Source organism: Cetorhinus maximus, chromosome 20 (genome assembly GCF_964194155.1).
Source record: "Cetorhinus maximus chromosome 20, sCetMax3.hap1.1, whole genome shotgun sequence".
Taxonomy (NCBI): domain Eukaryota; kingdom Metazoa; phylum Chordata; class Chondrichthyes; order Lamniformes; family Cetorhinidae; genus Cetorhinus; species Cetorhinus maximus.
The window spans coordinates 91,180,895-91,205,589 of NC_135898.1; the positions used below are offsets into that span (position 1 = coordinate 91,180,895).

The following is a 24,695-nucleotide window of genomic DNA, read 5'->3' on the forward strand; positions in this document are numbered from 1 at the left end:
CCCACTTGAAAAATGCTCTGGATATGGAGACCCCCTACAGAGTCCAGGAGGTTTGGCAACTCTGCCACAGGAAGCAGAATGTTGAGAATTTAAACACCATTGCCCATTCCATGCCAATGTAATTGACAAAGGAAAACTTGTATTCAGAGGGGAAAAATTCCAGCAGTGGTTTCCAACAATTTCATTCCCAAAGTGATCTGGTAGTTCCAGCACTGGTAGGCTATATAGATTTAGGAATAGACGCAGTGAAAGTTTTGGAGGTGGTTGCGGTGGGTGGTGATGGGGGGGAATTGAAAAGAAGAACTGATTAAGTAATTACCTAAAATGGCTATTGCTGCAGCTGAACTATGAACAACTTTGGCAACTTTATTGCCTACAATACACACACAGGGTCCAGTGTAGGCTAACCTGCTAGTGAAAACCACCCTCACTTCTTGTTCATTGGCCAGCTATGCATTCATCTGTCAAAGCTCTACTTCTCTCCGTTGGTGTGCTGCTGCTGCCCAAAAACTCGACTTCCCTATTGTCTGCCTGGTTGTTCACAGTCGTGGCCAGGAAATTAATTTCCTATCCTGGGAGCTATCCAGACCTTCCAGGAGAGTTGACAGCTTAGCATGTTACCACTAGTGACGAACTGCTTCCTGGCTAATCAGATGAGCACATAACCAATTCTCAAGCTGCTCTACCCCAACTGCTGTGAAACTGGTCACTGCAATGGTTTAGCTTGTGGTGGTACTGTTTAACTTTGTTCCTTCTACCCTCATCTCCACTGATGAAGGTTCGCATTCATGCTGTAATGCATTTTCACTCCTGCCAAACCCATCAGTGCCTCGGCCTTGTGACATTCTTTATGTCTGTACCTAAACAGCGAGTGCCAGCCAGTTGTCTGACTGCAGGGTTGAATTGCACACTGAAGGATGAGCATGACCTTATTTGATGTCCACACACTCTCTGCACAGCTTCTGGTGAGGGCCAACCTCTGTCCTAACACATCGGTCAAAAGTAGCAAGTTGATCCCTGTGCCAACTATATTGGCTAATTGAACACCAATGTTGATGAAACATGTGATCTTCCTACCATCCATCTGTCTGGGTGGCACATTGTACATTGACTTTACTCGACTGAGCTACTAAGGAAGATTTCACAATAATTTATAGCAACTCAAAATACTTTTTTTTTATTCATTCACGGGATGTGAAAGTGACTGGTAAGGACAGCATATATTTCCTAATTGCCCTTCAGAAGGTGATGGGGAGCTGCCATTTTGTTGGCAACTGAGTGGTTTGTTCGACCATTTCAGAGGACAGCTAAGAGTTAACCCCAAAGCTGTGGGTCTGGAGTTACATATAGATCAGCCTGAGTAAGGAGAGCAGATTTCTTTCGCTAAAGGACCTCAGTGAACCAGATGGCTTTTTATGACAATCCAGTTGTTTCAGTGTCTCCATTACTCGTACTCACTTTTATCCAGGAATAACTTAGTTAATTGAATTTAAATTCCTCGGGCAGGATTTTTCGCGAAGCGGGCGGGCAAAAACCCGACCCGCTCGGGCGTAAAATGACACGCGACGACGTCGGGCAAGCGTGCCCATGTCATTGTGCACTCGTGCGATATTTCGGGCGGGTGCGGGAGTTTCCCGCCGACAATTAACAGGCCTGCTAAGACCATTAAAGTCACAATTGAATGCAATTTTTCGCTGCCCGTCCAACCTTACGGTTGGCGGGCAGGCAAATGGTGGCCTTTTGATTTTTTTTTATGAAACCTCATCCTCAGGCGGGATGAAGTTTCCGACAGGAATTAAAGATAAAATAAAAATGTTGGAATATCAATTTCTGACATGTCCCTGCTCGTGTGACAGAGTCAAGTCACACGAGCGGGCATATTTTTTTAACATTTGTAAAATCTTCATTTGCGTTTTTAAAAATCTTCAGCTCCCCGAGGCAGCTCTGTGCCTCCGGGAGCTCTCAGTGCCCGCACCTACGTGCATGCGCAGACCCCTGTGCTCGTCCTCCCCTCACCCTCCCTACCCCGGCGACGCACAGCGTTGCAGCGCACCTTTCATGCCGGCTGCCCGCTAATTGTCCAGCCAGCGTGAAATCGTTGTTGGGGCCCAATCTCGGGTGCCGGTCGGCTTCTTGACCGCTCCCGGGCCCACCCACCGCCTCCGCGTGGTAGGAAGGTAAAAATCCTTCCCCTCAGGTGGGGTTTGCTATCATGCCTCCAGATCGTTAGGTTTCAGGATAACGGGTCCAGTAACATAACCGCTGTGCTGCCATACCCCATTCTTCAGGTGATGTTTTGTGCTCAGTTTGGTACATAGACCTAGGCCAAGATTTCCCGGTCGGCGAGCCGGTGGGGGGGGGGGGGGGCGGGGCCTACTCGCCGATGCGGGAAGATGTCGGACGGAACTCCCGATGCCACCCCGCCCCATTTCAATTCTCAGGTAGAATCAGATGTGCACTTGCCGACCTGCCATTGGCCAGTTGAGGCTATTGATAAAGTCATTAAAGTAATTATTGGACCTGCCTGTCCAACCCTAAGGTTGGCGGGTGGTCCGGGAGCCCTGGCGGGCATAAGAAAAAGCATGAAGCCTCATCCACGGGCAGGAGAACGTATCATGTAGGTTTTAAAAAATGTAATAAAAGTGTATTTGAAGGTGATGGACATGTCCCAACTCATGTGACAGTGTCACGTGAGGGGACATGTCAGGGAATTTTTTTTTTCTTCTATTTTTCAGATTTTTTCTTGTGGAACCGATATCCCCGGGGCAGCACTTAGCCTCAGGGAGATGAGTGCGTTCTTTCGGGCACATGGGCGAAAGATGCACGCTTGGCTCAGGGAATACGCCCCCCCCCACCACCGCCCGCACAGGGAGTGCATAGCGCTACCTGGCAGACATCACGCTGGCGGGCCTTAATTGACCCGCCCACATAAAATGGCGGCGCCGATCAGAGGCACGCCTTCACGCTCCCGGTCCTAAACGTCTCCCCTGACGGTGGGGGGGGGGGGGGTGGGGGTGGGGGCACACACACAATTCTGCCCCTAAGTATTTAAAATCCAGTCTTACAGTGTAGAAAGCGAATGATGCATGAGCATTATTTTCATTGTTCGACCAGGGTGAAGACGTTAGTACATACAGATTGAAGGATGAGTCTGTCAGGAAGTAAAATGGTGAGAGAGGCGGTAACCTCTGTCATTGTGAGCCTGATCGTTTGGCCCACTGTCACAACATTATTCTTTCTACTCTACTTGTCCTGATTTATCGGTAAAATAATGAAAATGCTGCTTACTGTGTTGTTGACCTTTCATTCCACCCTGTCCCACGGCCAACTTTTAGACATCTGTTTTGACTGAGAATTGTGCTGCTGTTAATTGGAGGTCAAGTTGCCAGGCGTCCCTAATGTTAATTAAATTATTTTATCTGTTACTTTTCCTCTGTGTGCCTAGGATCTCCTAATTATTGCAACAAAGCATAGTTTTTAGAAAAAGAATTGGGAGAGGTTTGTGCGTAGGCATTATGAGAATGACAAAGCAGCTTCGCGTGACCTTCAATCTATACAGGACATCTTTCCAAGCATGATAAAAGGCCGCGATCACGTCAGATAACCTGTAAGGATCAAGAGAAGCAGCTCATTCTCTCTCCGGCGACAATGATGGAGGATTACTATGTGATAGCAATCTGAAATCATTGACATAAAAAACACAAGCGGAGGCTCTTATTGAAAAAGAGATTCATTCTACTACTTCACAAGATACATTTCTTTCCCATCTCGTAACCTTTACCTGAACAAAATTGAGTTTTTAATATTATAAGGTAGGGTTTGAGGATCCTCGGAACATTCTTGGAATACACTTTTAATTGAGTTAATTCTTACCTTTACTATAGAAATTCTGCTGCTGTCATTAAACTGTTAAATGTAACATTTGAAGTCTATTTAATTTGTAGCATTGATTTAAATGCTGAAGTTTCCACCATTCATATTTGTTGCTGCTAGGGCTGATCCATGACCCTCAAGAGACATTAACCTGCACTCGACGTTTGAAACATACTGGATGCGTGAAATAAGTGAATAATCAAAGATAGAGTTTTATCATCAGGGATGAAACAAAGCCAAAGATGCTGGAGATGCCAAAACAAACAGGACTGAATCTTCTGGTTGGCATGCCCTGGGGGGCGGGCCCTGCTCGCCGACACGTAAAATGACGTGCGGTGTGCGCGTCCCGACGTCACCGCGCGTCATTCCGATCTTCAGTTCGGCGGGCACGCACCGGAGTCGGCTGCCCGTGCGCCAAACTGTCAAAGGCCTATTAAGGCCATTTAAAAAACTAATTGAAACAATTAACAGGGCTGTCTGTCCAACCTTAAGATGGGCGGCGGGGGACAGGCGAAGAGCCCAGGCGGCCTTCGCATCGATCATGAAACCTCATCCACGGGCGGGATGAGGTTTCATGAAGGATTTATAAATCCAATGCATTTTTAAATTAAAATTCATTGACATGTCCCAGCTCATGTGACACTGAGACATGAGGGGACGTGTCTTAAAATTTTTTTTTTCTCTTTATTTTAATTTTTCATAATGAAATTAAACTCCCTGAGGCAGCCCCGTGATTCAGGGAGATTTCTGCGCTCTTTCGTGCACATGATCCCTGACTCTCCCTCCTCCCCCCGGCTTGCATAGGGAGCGGGGTGCGCGTCATGCTGGGTGGGTCTTAATTGCTGGATCGCTGCCCACGTAAAATGACAGCGCGCAGCCGATTGTGGGCAGCGATCGGCTGCGCTTCCGCTTGCGCCGAGAAAGTTCTCCCCTAAAGTACACAGGAGATTGTCTGCCACCTGAAAGAGAAAAGACAAGTTAACATTTTGGATGTGACCCTGCACTGGTACTTGCATCCTGCTGCTTTTCCTTCTGTTATAGAACTGTGACTCACCCTTATTGCTTTGGATTTAGGATTTTTTGAACATTGGCGTACAAATGATTATAACACATTCAAGAGCAAAAAGGATTAACTGCTATTTTAATAGAGGTGCTGAGCTATTTAAAATAAATGTTTATATTCTGTTAAAACCTCAGACTTAAGAGGCATAGGGACAGGAGTGGGCCATTCAGCCCCTCGAGGTTTTTCCACCATTCAATTAGATCATAGCTGATCTGTACATCAATGAATTAACCATGCTTACAGTAATCTCTGAAGAGCATTAGTCACAACATTTGTCTTTCCAGTGAATTTTCACAGGCTGGAGTGAGATGATCTTTTCTGTATAATACAGTACTTCACATTTCTTCAAAATCTAGTCAGTGCCGGTCACTCCTACCATCCAGTTCCTTTGATGCTGTCATCGACACTTGTGCTTTAAATAAATTTATTTAAAAACAAGTGACGGGGAAAGAAAACAGATTTTAGAAGGCTATCTCAGGCTGCAGATTGGAACTGAAGGAAGCATTACTGATCAGTAATGTTGGCAAGTCCTCTTGCAGGCTAAAAATTGCTTCATAGGGAATACAATGTACATGTTTCACCCACAGCAGATAGCTGTATGAGTCAGTCTGGATCGAAATATCATGCTCAAAGCTGTCTAATAATACGTAAGCATCTTGTAGTCACTGCACCGCCAACAGGAGGCATGGGTAGTGATTGGCACATCATTCTATGACTATCTTAAGTGTGGCATTTTGGTTTAGACAGATTTATTGGCAGCTTCCACTGAAGACATAAAATGAGCATATTGTTTACCAGTCAATCAGAGATGAAGCTAAACCTATAGAGAACTTGTCAGACTTATCGACACTACTGTTGGGCCTTATTTAGTTAAATTTTGACATCCAGCCTGGATTCGTTCTATAATGTTGATCAACAGAATCATTTTTCTGTCTATTTTCAGTTTTAACAAGATGGTGTTCACGCACGTGGAGGCTCTGACACCTTGTGTGACAACCAGCACCTGTTAAAGCAGAAATCATTGATGTGCAGTGTTTGTTTTTATACAGTATTCTCCACCAGGGGAGTGATGTATACTTTATTTCTGCCTCATTGGACCTGTAGGTGATGCTATTGAAATCCTAGTTTTCTAGAAATGAGTGCATATGTGCACATTGCGTAATCTGTCATTGGGATTCATCCAGCTGACTGTCTCATATTTGTTACATAAAGCATTGTACTCAAAGCTCCGGTGTGGGTTTTGCAGTGATACAGTAGCCAATTGCTGCCTGTTTAGCAGTTGTTTCTCTATAAATCTTTCACAGCATCCTCTGCTCATTGACCTCTCCTATCCTCAAACACCTGTATTGCATTTACAATAATTCAGGGAAGAATTACATTTTCCCCAAGCTTTAAGTCTGTGGAGCACAAAAACTACTTACACTCAGGGGAATGGCATTTTTTTTCCCATAGTACAAGGATCAAAATGTATTTGAACAAATTTCTGATTCCCCCTTCAGGCATTTAGCAACCCGGAATTGGCGCTCTCCAAGAATTTAATTAGAGGAAAAAAAACAGTACCTTTCTCTCCTTCCCATCTGAAATGGAAACATGCATCTTGGATACTCAATCCGCCAAGTCATTCTCTGCAGGATTGAGGAAATACTGTTGTGATACCTCTTCCTGTTAAGTCAAAGTAATGAAGCTACATTCATATGCGGCTCAGGAAGAACAAAAACATCTGATTCTTGGGCACCTTTTTCAGAAAATAAACTAGTTCCAAGTTTGAGAGCATGGGATTCTTCTGGGTAATTTAGAATGATGGAGTGCACAAAAACTAAACAGGAATTATAACCTTAAACTACTGCTTTTCTTTGAGCATGGAGGTAGAGGTAGTTGCACTTTGAAGATTCAGGTCTCAATACTTAACAGTCTGCAGAGACCCATCTGTTGATTTACAGGGATATTTTTATGGTAAGAGCAAACTATTTAAGCCCAGATTTGATGGTAGAAAATTATTAGCTGTCACCTGTACTATAACATCTCATAGCCAACTCCTAAACTATTTAATTCAAGTTGATACTGACAGTGATACATCTTTGCTGTTGTGATGTTTTAGCCACTTGCAACCTCTGAGTGTTGAAGCACTTAACATATTCCGCAATGTTTTCACCTTCTCATTGTCATGGGCTATTTACTGAATAATATGATATCTCACATTGAGTAGTCAGATGCAAGTACTTTGTCACAATGCTTTATTTTCAGATAGACTTGACAAAACCTTCTATTGCAATTGATAACAGCTTTAAGAAATGGAACAGCAAGTTAATTACTTGCTAATGTCATGATCTGTTGTTCATTTTTGTTTTGAAAGGCCTTGACTTCAGAGTTGAACATGTTTGAATCACAGAGTCAGGAGTACAAGTATGAGATTGAACGTCTAGCCCAGGAACTGCAGAATGTGAAAAAGAAGTACCACTGTCAGAAACGCAAGGAACAGCTGGCTAAGTACGAAATGTTAATCATTGCAAATGTGAACCAGTTGCCAAGGTTGCACTTCTTCAGAAAGAGCTATTAACTCTTAAAGAAGATAGTGGTCCTTTTACACCACATTTCAAGGTTAAGGAGTCTGAGTTTATCTATAAATATTATAAGATCTTTTATTCTTGACCCATCGTAATTCACACTGCTGAGCTAGAATCGCATTTGTGGCTGTCTAATATGTGGCTTCATTTTATTGACTTTTCATTCTTTCTGATGGTTTACCTTTGTTGAGTGACAGGAGAGAGCAAAGCCTGTTACTGTCCAATCTCATTATTTTATTCTTTCTGCAGATGGGGAACAGAGGGAATTAGGGTGGCCAGCTGTAATTATGTATACAGTGACAAAGTCTACCAGCGTAAATAGTAAAAGAGAGGTCATTGCTGGTTATGGGCCACATTGTTGAATTCCCCTCCTGTCTTTTCTTAGAGCTAATCATTTGCACCAATGATGCCCTCACCATTTGTTGTGACCATACAAACTGTTCCCTCTTAAAAACAAATGTCTGTATTTTTATAAGTTGTTTGCTCTTTGTTTTTCCATGGGGATAGTTGGAGCAATGCCTTGTGCCCAGCAATTGATAATGTTCCTAACTGATAAGCCATATCTGTGTCACATGTTGATTCCCCCCCCGGCTTGCCTTGCACACTAAAAGGAAAGGAAAGAAAAAAGTCTTGCATCCATATAATGCCTTCACAACACCAGGCCATCCCAATGCACTTCATAGCTATTGAAATTCAGTTTGTGGCAGTAGCTTCTGCACAAGGTACTGAACTATGTCACCTCCTGAAGGCATTGTGTATTAGTGTCGAAGGGTCTTGGTGCTAAGCAAGGACTTAGAAAATATGGCTTTATTTGTGTTTACTGGCTGGGTAATTGAACACAGGCCTGGCAACTGAGCCCAATTCTTTCATCCACGCAGGATAGTGAAAAGCAGGAACCTTGGTTGATTATTTTCCCTCTTGCCTCAGCCAAGGGCCTTTCAGCTGGGTTAAGTGCCCCCACTTCTAAAAACACTTTCCAGAATTAACAACATTACACATTTGTACCCAAGAAAGAAAGAATTAGCCTTTACATAGCTAGTACCTTTCACAACCCCTAGGCATTGCAAAGCACTTTACAGCTAATGAAATATTTTAAAAATGTAATCACTGTTGTAATGTAGGAAACAAGGCAGCCAATTTTCACACAGCAAGTTCCCACAAACAGGAACGTGCTAATGACCAGAACTGTTTTTTTAATGGTGTTGATTGAGGGATAAACATTGGTCAGGACATTGGGAAGAACTCCCCAGCTCTTCTTCAAATGGTGCGTTGGAACAATCATCAGAGGGCAGATTGTGCCTCGGTTTAACATCTGATCTGAAAGACAGCACCTCCAGCAATGTGGTGTTCCCATAGTACTGCACTGGAGTGTCAGCCTGGATTTTGTGCTCAAGTTTCTGAAGTAGGGCTTGAATCTCCAACCTTCTGACTTAGTATACTACAAACTGAGCCACATCTGACAATCTAAGGTAAACTCTCACCCCTTCTTTCAATTCCCTAGATAGCTACTAAACATCACTGGGTAGAATTGGGTCAAAAAATCAAATCATTATGGGCCAGATCTTCTGAAGCGTGGCAATCACAATTGGATTGTCACTCCACTCCTTACCTGAGTCAAGAGGTGCACATTTTGTGTCCAAGCTTCCGACTTGGGCCTCCTCAGAAATGTGCAGTGCAGCAAGTTCCCAAGGCCTTCAATCTAGTGCAGCAGAATCAGTGAAAAGGAAGCCACGGCCCCTTTCTACAGCACTAGTGGGGGTTGGGGGGGGTTGGCGGGGGGAATGGATGGTTTGTGGGTGGTCATTCTGGGGTTAGAATAGGGCGGTCGGGGATGTCAGGAGGATTGTCACGGCAGTGGGGATAATCGGGGGGGGGGTCTGGCCGAGAGGGTAGTCAAGACAGTGGGGAGTAGTCGCGGGGTAGTCGGGGGTGGGGAGTTGTTTGGGGGTAGTTAGGAAGGTTAGTTGGGGGTGGAGGTTGGTAGTCAGGGGTCCAGTGGGGGCGTGGGGGGTGGTTGTAGAGTGTACTCAGGGTCCAGTGAGGGGGTCAGGAAGGAGTCAGTACTCTAGTTACCCAGGAGTTGGAAGTTGTTTTAATCATTCTATCTTTTCCTGGGTAACTAACCTGCTAAGGCAGTCGGAACCATCTGAAGTCTCTGATATGGATATTGGGTGGGGAGGGATTGGGTACCTTTAGGGAGAAGGGTGAGGGGTTGGGGCTATGGGTTTAGCAGTGCAGGTGGAAGGAGTGGGGGAGGGTATTATCTTTGGCGGGATGCTCCGAATGTGCATTGGCATACCCCGAAGATAGTAGCCCCCTTCCTTCCTGCCCTTTTGAAAACGTTTTGAAAGAACGGGCTGTCCATTCCTGCCAGCCTGCCCACGCCAACCGTGTTATAGCCTGGGCAGTGTAATGTTGGAGTCAATTGACTTGTAAACAAGCTTAATTGATTCTTAATTATTTATTTGCATATGGTGTCCGGGGTCGGTTTTCTATGTTTGCTCATGGGATGTGGGCTGGCTAGGCCAGCATTTATTGCCCTTCCCTAATTATCCCTCGTTCAGAGGGTATTAAGAGTCAGCCACATTGCTGTGAGTCTGAAGACACATGTAGGCCAGACCAGGTAAAGATGGCAGATTACCTTCCCTAAAGGACATGAGTGCACCAGATGGGTTTTTACAACAGTCGATGATAGTTTCATGGTCATCATTAGACTTTCAATTCCAGGTTTTTATTGAATTCAAATTCCATCATCTGCTGTGGTGGGATTCCAACCCAGATCCCCAGAGTATTACCCTGAGTCTCTGGACAATACCGCTATGCCACCTGTATCTTACCCTCCCCCCCACCCCCGTATTTTATGTGCTCCCCTGGCTGTAAACACACTCGGGGAGGGTTGTAAAATGCAGCCCCATATTCCTCACAGGGTGTTAAAGTTACCGTTCCTTCGGTAATGGCCTGAAATGATAGCAAAGGGGTAAAGTGCAGTAACAGCACCCGCTGCTGATACTAATGCTATTCAAAGTGTTCCACCATTTCTAATTACTGAGTTAAACAAGTTAAGAGGAAAATAAATATTTCCACTGTGTGGAATATTAGCAGCCTATTACGACCTTGTTAACACTATTTCATGAGAAAATGGTGGATATTTCCACTGGGTTGAAGTAATAATTAGGTAAACATTAGTTTGTGCACTTAGCTGAGGGTAATTAGATGATGTAGTGGCAATGGTACCAATATCAGCAGATGTGATTCACGGTCATTTAGAAAATGGGTCAAGTGCCTGTTTAACTGTCCTGGAAATGGCAACAGATAGCTGCTTAGCAGCACTGACTTCACTGAAGAATACTTCATCAATGGCTTTTCCTCTATTGTAAAGTCAGAAATAGTTTGCTGATGATTGCACAGTGTTCAGCTCCTTTCACAACACATGAGATAATGAAGTGGTCTGTGCCTGCATGCAGCAAGACATCATTGGGCTTGGGCTGATAAGTAGCAAGTGACCATCTCCAACAAGAGACAATTTCTCCTTGATGTTGAATGGCATTATCATTGCCAAATCCTCCACCATCGGCATCCTGATGACCAGAAACTTAACTGGACCAGCTATTTAAATATTGTTGCTACAAGAGCAGATCAGAGGCTGGGTATTCTCTACTGAGTGACTCATCTCCTGTCTCATCAAAACCTTTGGATCATCTACAAGGCTGGAGCAAAATGGAATACTCTCCATTTGCCAGGATGGGTGCAGCGCCAACAACACTGAAAAAGATCAACACATCATCAAAGCAGTCCACTTGATTGGCACCCCATCCACCACTTAAACATTCAATTCCTTCCCTGCAGCAGCAATGTGTACCATCTACAAGATGCACTGCAGCAACCCACCAAGGCTTTTCGACAACACCTCCTAAACCTGAACCTCTACCAAGGTCAGAATAAGTTCAGCAGGTGCATGGGAACATCACCACCTGCAAGGTCCCCTGCAAGTCACACACCATCCTGTTTTGGAAATCTATTGCCGATCCTTGATTATCCCTGGGCCAAAATCCTGGAACTCCCTCTCTAACAACACTGTGGGAGTACACCACACGGGTGCAATGTTTCAAGAAGGCATATCACTACCACATTCTCAAGAGGGCTTTATGGATGGGCAACAAATGCTGGCCTGGTCAGTGACATCCACATCCCATCAATGAATAAAAATAGAAATGCCCACACGTGATACACATTGCCTCAGAAACCAGATCTGCTGCAAGGGATGAATCTATTTTCATTTGATGGAGATGCTGAGCCTGATGAGGTTTAGGGGCTGCTGTGACTAATCTGTACCAGCTTCTGAATGAAAAACTACAGGAACAATTAACCAAGAGTAAAATGATTCTTGTGGCTGTTAAGACTAGCACCACTTTCAACATCTAAGCCACAAGAAGCTTTTAAGGGACACACATAAGTCATTCTGTGCATTGCTGCATATTATGACACAGCCGATGGTAAAGGCTGAGTTGTTCAAATACCAGCGGGAAACTTGAAACAACTGTCATAACCCATTTTGCAATTTGTATGTTTCAAAATGCAGGCTTTGAATTCATCGAGTCTCAAGAGGTTTTTATAAAACTAAATTAAATATTTATTAATACAAGAAAGAGTGCAAGCACATATATATGTCTACAAAATTACTACTGTAATAACTACAAAAATCCCCTAATTAATCTGACTCTCAGTTACACCTCCGTTAAGACAATAATAAAACACAGATTTAAATGGACACCTGGCAAAGCACACCCTGGACATTCAAAATGAGTTTCTTTCAGCTCTGGGTCCTTGCAGACAGTGGCATGAGGCTTACTTGGAGGCTTAAAATCTTAGAATCTCTCTACCTTTGATCAACAGCCTACTCTTCCTTTATACATAGTTTCCTCTTTGAATGCAAATTCTCATTGTATCACTAGGTTTTTTGAACTTTACCTCTTCTAACAAAACCCTTTCATAGCACCAATTTTATTAGTAAGCTTTGGAAAAAGTAAACGCATTCCTCTGGCTAGGGGGTAATATTTCACCCATTCTTTCGAATGGTTTATTTAAAAATGCAAATTGCCCCCTTTACACTTCACCTTGTAATTTACCTAATTAACATTTCAAACCTACTTCTCTTCTATACATCAAAGCCTCTCGACCAGCTGGCTTTAACCTAATTAAGACACACACACACACACACACACATAGCCACAGGTACCACTAGAACTCTATTTTAAAATAATTCCAATAACATCATCGACATTCTTATATCTTCTTGACACTGCATTAAGGATGGCACTGATGCACTGTCTTGCCAAATACACAAGTTCAGCAATGACCATAGTCTCAAGTTAAACAACAGCATTAGTTATTTAAAATAGTTGGTTCTCCCAGGACAACAAACTCAAGTAGCAATATAGCCAACAGTCCTATGGACATTGGAGCAAGAAGGGTACCTCCCTAAGTGTAAAGAAAATCTATTCCTGGCAGTCTGCATTGTGCTTAAATTCTAAAGCAGTTCATGATCCCTGAGCTTTTTGTGGGAGAAGGAAGGATGTCTACTTCTGATATGGACAATGCTGTGCTACCATGGCTGATGCTACATTTGCACAACATTCACAGTATGGCAGTGAATAAATATTTGATGATCATGTGTGAACAAGGGTATTCTTTTAATCTACATTTGAGTGTGTGTACTGCCGAGACAGGTAAAACAATGACTGTTTGCTGCATGTAGCCTAACAATCATTGGGCAAAGGCATTGCAGTGGACTTGAGTGAGGAGCAGCAAGTCAAAAATACTGATAAGATCAGTGGCTAATTCACATGGGACAAAGACATGTCAAGACCTAATGATAAATAAGCTCTGTATATGTCTTGGGATGGCCATAATAGCTGCACCAGGCTTCTCCCCAAAAACTTTACCTTGTGTGATACCAGGTACATAGGCCGTAGCTCCAATGACTGTCAGATCATATCAAACAACACGTTCCTTTGGCTGTTCATAATTGGCAGAGTACTGACTGTACTCAACCGGCTGTGCTTAAAAAACCCAGAACATAATGTCTAATGTTAGAAATTATTCTGTAATTGCACAGCACTTGATGAATGACCCTGAATATGCTAAGAATTACACTAACAACCAATTTAGGATTATAAGTCAGCCTCGCAATATGGCTCACTTAATACTTGCTAGAAGTTACATACATTCATATCCTGGGGCCTGGCCAATGCAGGAATAAGGAATGTTTCCATGCATTGTGCTTGTTTGTATTAAACAAAAGTGTAGGGGATAGTAGTTTACTGGTGCATTCTCCATGGTAATACCTTGACCAAACAGAGTGGACTTGCCAACTAATCAGCACCCTTGTCTGATGAAGTATAAATTGTTCCCTTTGAAATTTGGCATTCTTGCATCTGTCCTGATGAGTGCAAGATGAAAAGCTTCAACAGCATGTCTCTTTCTTCAGTAATACTCAAGTTCTGTCATTGTCGGCGGTCCTTCAGAATCGAGGATGACGTCCGTCAGGCTTGGTGAGACTTCAGATGACTGAGGAGCCCAATTCTGGATCCACATGTTCTTCCGCAGTGGGGGCATGTTGCTGTGCAGGGGAGTGGAAATCGCAGCCCCAGGTTGGCTTCTTTCTCCTTCCTCTGCCGCCGTCATTCCGCCTCACTGTCGAGTCGCTGAGCCTCGAAGTGGCTTGTGCCTTGATGGACCAGGTGGCGACCGAGCGATTGGCAGCATTCTCCCCCCCACCCCCCCGTCAGTGGTATTAATGCCTCTGTGCTCTAGGACAATCTTGTGCGCATCCTTGTATCCTTATACCTTTTCCTTTGGCTACTCTTTGAGTGTTGACCAACGGAGAGCTGTGAGGAGAGAACCTGCCGAGGGAGGCGGCTTTTGGACATCCAGACACAATGGCCCGTCCTTTGGAGTTGGTTCTGCAGAGACAGGGCTTACTCAAGATCTGTGCTACCAAGCAACTATACCATTTATAAACAGATGCCCTTTTCACAATATCTTAAAATGTAGGAGTTTCTTTGGATGCATCATGTGAACCTACTTAGTTTCCTGGTGTGCATTCCAGTCTTGAAATGTGTCTTTTGGGATATCCTATCTATAGCATACATGAGCCTAAAATGATTGTTGTGAAACCTGGTGTATCGTTGTCAGTACTAGAGTTGTAGCCCGGATTTGAATATTTACTCCAAGGAATCTTTTTGATGTAAAGTGATTTATTTTGAAGCAACCAAGCAAAAAAAATGTTTACAGTCTTCAAATCTTGGCAGAGGATGGGATGATTACCCACAACAGCCGTGTTTTAGCATTTTACTTGAGGCTTTTTTCACACGTGGACCATAACTAGAAAATTACTCATCTGTTAAACATTCTAACCATACTGTTCTGACATCAGAGAGAATCCTTTATTAGCTAATTCATGGATATCAACTATGCCAAGTTCCCAGCAACAGAGTTTCTCTGGCCCACCATTTTGTATTTGGCAAAAAGAGTTGCTTCCCCTTTAAATTCTAAAGTAGAAGCCTGCAAACCTTATTTTTGTCACAGTGCCTTCTGTGTTACTTGAGTTTTCAGACATAGATCAGTATTAGATCACAAAATGGGTGGAATCTTGTGGTGACTTTGGTGGTGAGGGATGTTTAATCAGGCAGGAGCCTCCACCCCAATTATGTCCATAGCAGGAAGGCCAGTGGGCCTTTCTGCCCTGCTGCCAATTGAGGCCCTTCGGCCTCATCCCACTGCCACCGGGATGAACCCAGTGGTGGATCAGGGGCTCCCCATGTGAGGAGCATGATAAGCAAAGACTGGTGTGTGTGCCTGTAGCTCCTGGGGGATGGGGGGGTGGGGGGAGGAGGGAGGGGGTTGGAGAGGGGGATGGGGGGTGGGGTGGAGGGGGAGTGCAGGGGGGCAGGGGGGGAAGGAGGGGTGCAGGGGGGATGGGGGGGTGCAGGGGGGTGAGGGGGTGCAGAAGGGGTGCAGGGGGGTGGGGGGTTCCCTCATTCAAAGGCACTCAGTGTCGTGGTCTCTCGTGGTCTGCTGCCACCACAGATGTTGAGGGCCTTAATGTAGACCTCAAGGAATCTGTCTCTATGCCATCTGTCTCCAAGTATTATATTGATACCGAGGGTTCTGATCGGACACAATTACGTAGGCCTGAATTTTTAGCTCGGCGGGCGGGTGCGATCGGTGGGCCTGGGATCGGCCGGGAAACATACTGTCGAGGTGCAGGAGCAGAGGGATCTGGGTGTATTTGTACATAGATCATTGAAGATGGCAGAGCATGTTGACAGAGCAGTTAATAAAACATGTAGTATCTTAGGCTTTATTGATAGGGGCATTGAGTACAAGAGTAAAAAGATCATGTTGAACTTGTATAAAACACTAGTTAGGCCTCATCTATTGTACTGTGTCCAGTTCTTGGCGCCATACTTGACGAAAGATGTGAAGGCATTGGAGAGAGTACAGAGGAGATCCACAGGAATGATTTCCGGGATGAGGAATTGGAGAGGTTGGGACTGTTTTCCTTGGAGAAAAGAAGGCTGAGAGGAGATCTAATAGAGATATTCAAGATCCTGAGGGGTATGGACAGGGTAAATAGTGAGAAACCATTCTGACTGACGAGAAAATCAAGAACTAGAGGGCACAGATTCAAAATAATTGGCAAAATGATTAAATGTGAGGTGAAGAAAAATGTTTTCACCCAGAGGGTGGTTGGAGCCTGGAATGAACTTCCTGAAAAGGTGGTGGAGGCGGGTTCGATCGAGGTATTCCAAAGGGAATTGGATTGCTACCTGAAAGGAGAGAATGTGCAAGGTTATGGGGATAAAGGCAGGGGAGTGGGACTAGGTTAAATGTTCTTTCAGAGAGCCAGTGCAGACTCAATGGGTCAAATGGCCTCCTTCTGCACTGTAAAGGCCAAATGGCCTCCTTCTGCACTTTGATGCTGTGATACACAAGATGCGGTGGACCATTCCGAAAAGACACGACACGGGGCTCTTGCCTGTTCTCCAGTTGGCAGCTGAGACCCCCATCACCTCCTCAAAGTCCAGTCTAACATGTTTATGTCTAACTACGGCAGCATTTTGTGTTCAAGTGATGGCCCACTAGCATCATGATGTCTAAACCCTGAATTAAATATGAATGTCTTCATGGCTGCAGCATTGTATTTGGTCGTACAAAGATGAGCAGTTTCATTGTGTCTTTAAATGTCATCTTGTTCGTAACTGCACCTGACTCTCTAACTGTCCATAACAGTGCTGTAATCAGTGCTTGGCTCTGTGACAAAAATGTTATGTATGTCATGGTAGGCAAGTGTTTGGATGTCACCATATTGTTGGGCCCAAAATTTATCAAAAACAAGCGCAGAATTACTTCCAAATGTGTTGTGACTTCATTTCAAGATGTTTACATTCTTGCCAGAGTGATATTTGACACCCGTTATATACTTATATTTTAAATATTTCCTCCTTCCCTCCCTACTTCTGTTCCTTCTGTTGATGTACCTTTTGTCTCCCCACAGTTTGGCCGATGGTCTCCCACAGTTTGTGGTATTCTGTAATTTACAAATTTAGGGGGATGTAATCCAGAGAGTGAAAAGACAGTCTGTATTTTGCAGCGCTGCCTTTTTAAGATCTAGTTGCGTGGATGGGTGCAGATAAAATTTAAAAACAAAAAACTACTGCGGATGCTGGAAATCCAAAACAAAAACAGAATTACCTGGAAAAACTCAGCAGGTCTGGCAGCATCGGTGGAGAAGAAAAGAATCGACGTTTCGGGTCCACACGACCCTTCAACAGAACTGAAGTATAGTTAGGAGAGGGGTGAAATATAAGCTGGTTTAAGGTGGGGGGGCGGGGGGAGAGAAGTTGAGGGTGGGGTGGTTGTAGGGACAAGCAAGCAGTGATAGGCAAACACCAGGAGAGAAATGGAAAGCAATGAAGGTGCACAAGGCAGAAGAGACCCGAAATGTCGACTCTGTTCTTCTCCACCGATGCTGCCAGACCTGCTGAGTTTTTCCAGGTAATTCTGTTTTTGTTGCAGATAAAATTTATCTGTCCAAGCAAGGGAAAATTGACTGACAGGAATGTCTGCAAGTCCTTGGATTTGGAACTCATAACCTATAGATTCAAAGGCAAGCATTGTAGCTTTGGCATTTGTAAGCTTTTCTTTATCATCAATATAAAAATAAAGTACTTGCATTTACATAGCACCTTTCATGCCCTCAGGATGTCTCAAATTATTTTTGAAGCGTAATCGCTGTTGTTCTTTAGGCAAATACAACAGTAAGGCACCATAGAGAGAAATGAGATGAATGATTGGTTAACCTATTTTTAGTGATGTTGACTGAAGGATTCTGTGCTCTTCAAATAGTGCTACGGACTTATTTACATCCAACTGAGAGGACAGACGAAATTTCAGTTTAACATTAACTGAAAGACTGCACCTCCAACAATGCATACTCCCTCGGTACTGCACTGAACTCTGCTGAAGTCCTGAAGTGAAGCTTGAATCCACAACCTCTGATTCAGTTGCCACTGCTAAGCCAAAGCTGAAACTTGGTTTTATTTTTATTACTACTTCAATTTGCTGTGGGGAAAATATTTATGCTCACCAAAATGATGTGCGTGATGTGAAAGAAACCACTTTCCATTTCTTTGTGCTAATGGTCAAACTGTATTCCATAGGGTAGGGACCCCACTGCCTTTTTGCCTCTGCCCTGATTAAGTCAAGGGCTGGAAGGCTCACGGATAGCCAACCCACCATGCCGCCAATTAAGACTCTTAAGTAGGTATTTGACACCCGCTTAAGGGCCTCATCCTATCACCACTGGAATTCACCAGTGGGTGTGGGACTCGCTATATGGGAAGCTCAAAAAGTAAACACTGTCAGTGTTGCTTGTGGGTTTCAGCTGGGTCCCTTGTTCAAAGTCACTCAATGGGAAGGGAGACCCACTGAGAGCTACCTCCCTGCCCTTGCTGCTGACCCCCTCCGGCCATCGCTCACCTGTGGCCTGGGTGGCTGATTGGCCGGCAGCTCTTGAGAGGTTGGGTTTCTGCCACCGGGGTTTGATCCTGAGGAAAACCCACCTCTGCCCACTGAAGAGCATAATTCTCACTTAACTCGGCAGGCCCTTCCTGCAAGTATACGACATGGGGCACTCGCCTGCGCTCCTCCTGGCTGGTGAGACCCCTGTCACCTCTATTAAATACTCCTCATCATAATTCTGTCTGTCTGTCTGTCATCAGATTTCTGTATCAGTTGACTTGCTAGCTTCTTTGAATTCTAGTATATTAGCAAAACCGATTTTCTGCAATGATAATACTGTTTCGTGTTCCTATCTGACATTGTCCTTTGGAAGGTGGGACTGGAGTTCCCAGAAGTATGTCAATGTTTATGGGAAATCTCTGGGGCACTATCAGTGCCTGCAAGGGGCATTGGGAAGTGGTTTCTCTATAGTTCTCTATATGGTTTCTCTATATAAAAAAAAACCCAGCCATATGGCGGGTGCACAATTAACCCATGCTTGTTAATTGCAATGCAGACAACACTCCAATTTGCTGTGCTGCCTGCATATTTCAATTATTTTGGTGATCATCCGGACCAATATTGCCCGTGGCTCACACCATTTAAAGCTAGCTTGCACTGCTTAAAAACGAGGTACATTATTACTGGCAGAGATCCTGGTCGTCATGCAAGAAATGAATTTGATGTGGGAAACGCCAACGTATCCACAGAATGGGCCAAGCAGATGCTGTGATGGTCAATGACAGTGGGAAGGTCAAGTTGGATAAATGTGAAATTGTGTTTGCAGTTGCTAGTATAGCACTCAGATGAGTTCTTCATGGACAACCAGGAAGAATGGGTTTCCTCAGCTGCTTGCCATGTAGCTGGTGGCAAGAGCTGACCACTCACAATGGCGTGATTGTGCAGCATGCAACAGACCATCGTGAACCTTGACCCCAACCTCTCTCAAACACTGAGTGTGCCTGCAGAGCAATCCAGGCAGTGAATGCATTGTTTCAGCATGCTGGACCTCTGCTCTGATGCATTTCTTGTGGTATTATGACTTTCACTGCTGCACACTTGTGCTTGGGTCATGAGCCATGTCATCAGCGGATGTCCTACCTTTTGATTTCCAGTGGTGGCTACACAGTGGACTGCTGCAGAATCAAGGCATCATGACTGCTGCTAGGATACTGTGTGTTGACCTGCATGATTTATTGCCTGTGGTCACACACCAGCTGGGCGTTGAGGGAGTAGAATCCCTTTTGGTTCTGGTATAGGGTAGAGTTGTCATGCGGCACTCGCAAAGCAAAATACTTGCAGCAAATGGCACCTTGCACCTTGGGGAAGCTTGCAATCCTAGCAAAGCCACATGCTCTCTCTGCATGGCAATAGAAAATGAAGTGTAGTTACCGCTTTGATTAGACAGCCTCAGTGAGCTCCCTTCTGCACCTAAGGATAGCAAATGGCAAAATGTTGTAAATATCTCCAGCTCCAGACTGGAAAGAGCCAAATGCATAAAAGTTTATCGCTACTGGCATTGAGGTCTATACCCTGCTCTGAGGTTGCAGTTGTGGTTGCAGCTGGTGGCAGATTTCAGGGCGGGTTGGGGAGTGGTCTTGCTATAAATGAATGTTCAGCTGTGCGAGATTAAGAGAGAACATTAGCTGGAACATTGACCTGAAAAATGGCATGGCTGGGGTCAAGTCGACTTTGCATGCTGATTGACATCATGGGCAGCATTTTCCCCCTGTTTGGGGGGGGATGTGTGGGAGTGAGCGCGGGTAGGCGGGCGGGTTCCCGATCGGCACCCCCAGTCAGGGCCACGCCGCCATTTTACGCGGGTGGGCCAATTAAGGCCTGCCCAGCGTGACGTCCGCTTGGAAGCGCTGTGCATTCCCTGTGTGGGCGGGGGATTCCCTGACCTGGGAGTGCACTCTTTCACACATGCACACGAAAGAGCACACAGATCTCTCTGAGGCAAAGAGCCGCCTCAGGGAGATCGCTGGAAGTTGTAAAAATTTTTTTGAAGGTAGAAAAAATGTTCCTGACATGTCCCCTCATGTGACACTGTCACATGAGCTGGGACATGTCAATTTCTTTTATTTAAACATTTCATAAAAAATTTAAATACCCTCATGAAACCTCATCCCGCCCGTGGGTGAGGTTTCATGTTTTTTCGAAAGCCCGCCAGGGTTCCCGGCCTGGCCGCCAACCTTAAGGTTGGACGCGCAGGTCCATTAATCATGTTAATTGCTTTTTTAATGGCCTTAATAGGCCTTTGACAGTTTGGCAGGCGTGTAGCCGATTCGGTTGCGCGCCTGCTGAACTGAAAATCTAAATGACGCAGGATGACATTGGGACGCACGCCTGACCTCACCTCGCGTCATTTTACATGTCGGCGAGCAGGCCCTACCCCCATATTGCCGACCGGAAGATGCAGTCCATGATCTACTTGCCCAGCTTACTTCCAGCGGACATTCACTGTGCACAGTAATGCCCTGATTGGTATGGCCGCTATGATTTGTTATGATATTCCCCATAAATATACACAGCAGACACCAGACACCATTTTGGAGCACTAAGGACACTTGTCATGCCTAAAAATCAAGGGCTAACAATGTCAATCCCTTGCCCGCAGTGTTATAATGCAGAATCTCAGATTACACAGCCATAGCTTGCAAAGGCACAGCTTATTACTGAGAAATGGTTCCTTTATATGTTTGTGAGAATGACAGAAAAGCTCAAAGGCTCAAACCATAACATTGGAATGAAGCTGAGGGGACTTTTATAGATGCTTCTTTCTTTGTGATAATTCAGTTGTTTTACACCTAAGTACTGTGCACTGCCCCATCTGCACTGGTAGTTTCTCCTCCTTTGTGAAGTTTAATTTGTTCCTTCATCTGGGGACATGGTCTGAACATGAATTTTCACAAAAATCTGCTGCAAGCATTTGAATTTAGGCAATTAACATCAATTCATGTGGGTTTTTTTTAATGTTTGTTGAGCTTCTTGACCTAAAATATCAACAATAGAATTACAGAAGAAATCTATGAGCAGAAAAACCCATGCGATTTGATTAACAGATTTGATTGCACAAGCCTACTCAGAAACAAATAATTTGCATTTATATAATGCATTTTGGAATATCCAGGAGGATAGTACAGTGATTTATTTTTGAGGTCATTGTCAGTAAACTTTTTTTTTACATTTCTTTGTTGCTTCATCTCTCCATTTCTATGTGCATGGTTCTTGTGATGCTGTACTTGCTGTGCACCTTCACTGATCTATAGTTCAAAGCTGATACCTGCTCTATGATTACAAAAGTGATGTTCAATTGAAATGGAGCTTTGTTAATGATTTCAATGGTAAATTATAGTTAACGAGACACAGTATGAGAAGGTGATACAGGCCTATTCCCCCTTTATTATTGTTTGTTTTGAACACTGTTGCACATGCTCTTCAGATATCCATTTTTTCCGAATTGTAGAGCGCATACCAAATACACATAGTGATCAGATGGCAAGACAAGCTTCCTAATACTGACATTCTCTTCCTGACTGACATGTCTAGCATCCACACCCTGCTGAAGAGAGTTCAGATAAGATGGGCAGGACATGTTGCCAGAATGCCTGATGAGCAGTTGCCAAAAAAGCTCTTCTACGGCGAGCTAATTGAAAGGAAAAGTTCAAGTGAAGACCAGAAAAAAGTGCTTCATGGACATCTTGAAGGTGGTACTGAAGAGTTTCAGCATCACCCCTGAGGCATGGGAGAACCTGGCACAGCATCACTGTATAGGCTGCAGTCACATCAGCAAAGGCACTGCCTCCCATGAACAGAGCTGCACTGGTCAACAGGAAACATGAGCTTCACAAGTCCAGAGCCGCAAGCAGCTCTTCCGCACCAAAAGTACACGTGCATCCAACATGCAACATCTTTTTCTGCAGAAATTGAATTAATTAGCCATCTTTAAATACATCACACCTGAAACTTAATGAATTCTGAAAAAAGACATGTTGAGTTTTTTGTCTTGCACTCATCAGGATGCTTTGTAAGAATACCAACATAAGGGGAAAGCAACAAATTACACTGAATGAGAAGAGATTGGTTGACAAGTGATTTGTAGAAGTGTTGCCATGCAGAATCCACCAATTGATGGTGACTGACAGTTAACTGTCAAGCATTGTTTGAAATTTAAACCGGGCAGCTTGACCCTGATTGGTCAAGGCATTGCTGTGAGGAATGAGTCAGTGAATGGTTGTCACTTACTTTGTTTGACTGAAACAGGCGCAATGTGTGTACATTTTCTTTCTGTGTGCAAAGAACAGGGCCCTGTGTATTAATATATGTAACTTCCAGTGCACACAAATGTGCCACACTGCGAGTCTGACTGACAATTATAAATTGGTTGTCAGTGTAATTCTTAGCACACTAAGGACTATTTAGCAAATGTTGTCAAATCGCAGAATTGCATCTAATATTGGACACTGTGTTTGGAGTTTTGCAAGCACAGGCTGGTTGGCTGTGAACAGCGGCTGGGACATGCTGGGACATGTTTGATACAATCAAACAATGCTTGGCAGTTAACCGTCAGTCACCATCAATTGGTGCATTTTCCATGGCAACACCTCTGCCAATCCAAGTCCACTTGCCAACCAATCAGCACTCTCTTCTCTTACAGTATAAATTGTTGTTTTCCCCTTATGTTGGTATTCTTGCAAGTGTCCTGATGAGTGCAAGACAAAAAGCTTCGACATGTTTCTTTTTTCAGCAATACTCAAGTGTGCTGTACTATCAAATAACTATCGATGAATTCTATTTGATTTCATGGTCATCTTTGACTATGAAGGATGAAAACACACACACACACACACATTGATCCACATTTTGAACATTTGTACCTGCAGAAACTGAAAAATAATGCTAAAGCTGCCACTTGACATGGCTTGAGCCATGTCCTGAGGCTTTCTTTTAATGCTAATCTCTGAGGTGTGGGAAAAAAGCACATTTTGTTTCCAGTCAAATCAAATTACTGAAGATAACTTTGTGTCCAATGTGGGTCACATGGGGCAATAGGCCTTTGGTGAGAGGCCAAAGTCATTTCATGGACAGGTGCCATTTCGTTGCCGGTGCTAACCACACTCCCTAAGGGCATCCCATCAACAGAACAGGTGGGAAATCCAACGTGACAACCACTACTTAGAGATAACCTGAAGCCCATTGAAAGGGAAGTGCAGTTTTTGATGGTGGTTAAAAGAGAGGCTATCATGACATTATCCAGGGCCTTCAAATTCTGTGCTGCATGCCAAGCATTTGCCCATAGAACAAGGAAGCAGCAGGGAGGAGGTCCTCTTCCCTTCCAATGGGCAATGGTTACCAAGAAAAATAAGTCAGCAATCTCATGTTCTCCTCAAGCCTACTTTATCCTCATCATTATCAATTCTTCTCTCCTCCACTTGCCCATGCCTTTTCCCCCATCATAATAAGATACTTTACTACGCCCCCTTTTGCTCAACACACACCTGCAACTGCCCTAGCAATAACTTCCTTACATTACGCGCACTATGTTGAGCTGCCTCTGCCGCCTCCAAACCCACCAAAGATCCTCTGCCAATTTCTTTGAAAGAGAGGCTACTAAACAACGGACAGGAAAGTACAAGACCAGGAGAAGGTCCCACCTTTGTCAACAAGGTGGTGAATGTCAACGCTGTTAGAGAGAGGATACGCAAAATTGAGATGGCCAGGCTGGAGGACGTGCACAGCAAGGTGTTTGGGAGTCTTCTCTCCCACTCCTCTTTCTACTTAACTCACTCATTCACACTTAACCTGACAACCTGATATTGCATTGTGCTGCCACATATCTGCTATTGTTACCTTTCCCACTCTGTGCTACCCTTGTCCGTCTCCCCTTTCAGACTCTCATACCTACTGATGAAGCAGTGTCACTTGTTCTCACCCTTCCAGACACCAGACACAGAATCAACACCCTGTGTGGGACAGATGGTGAGTTATAGGGGTCTGCAGTGGGTGATTCACTGAGCAAATCTGAACAGCGGTGGGTGCAGACGGAATGCACAGCAATGAAATGGCGCACCAGATAGCGCGTTTGTAACTCTGCCACTGTGGACAGTACTGCAAACTTTGGAGGACCA

At 44.3% G+C, this 24,695-nt stretch overlaps 1 protein-coding gene across 1 annotated transcript in view; it reads left to right on the top strand.

Annotated features, from left to right (window-relative positions):
- Nucleotides 1–24,695, top strand: part of cfap58 (cilia and flagella associated protein 58) — a 207,392-nt gene that overhangs the window by 109,433 nt on the left and 73,264 nt on the right. Inside the window, exon 17 of the mRNA XM_078565296.1 lies at nt 7,290–7,423. Coding sequence (XP_078421422.1) covers nt 7,290–7,423 — 134 coding nt within the window. The remainder of the gene's footprint in view (nt 1–7,289; nt 7,424–24,695) is intronic.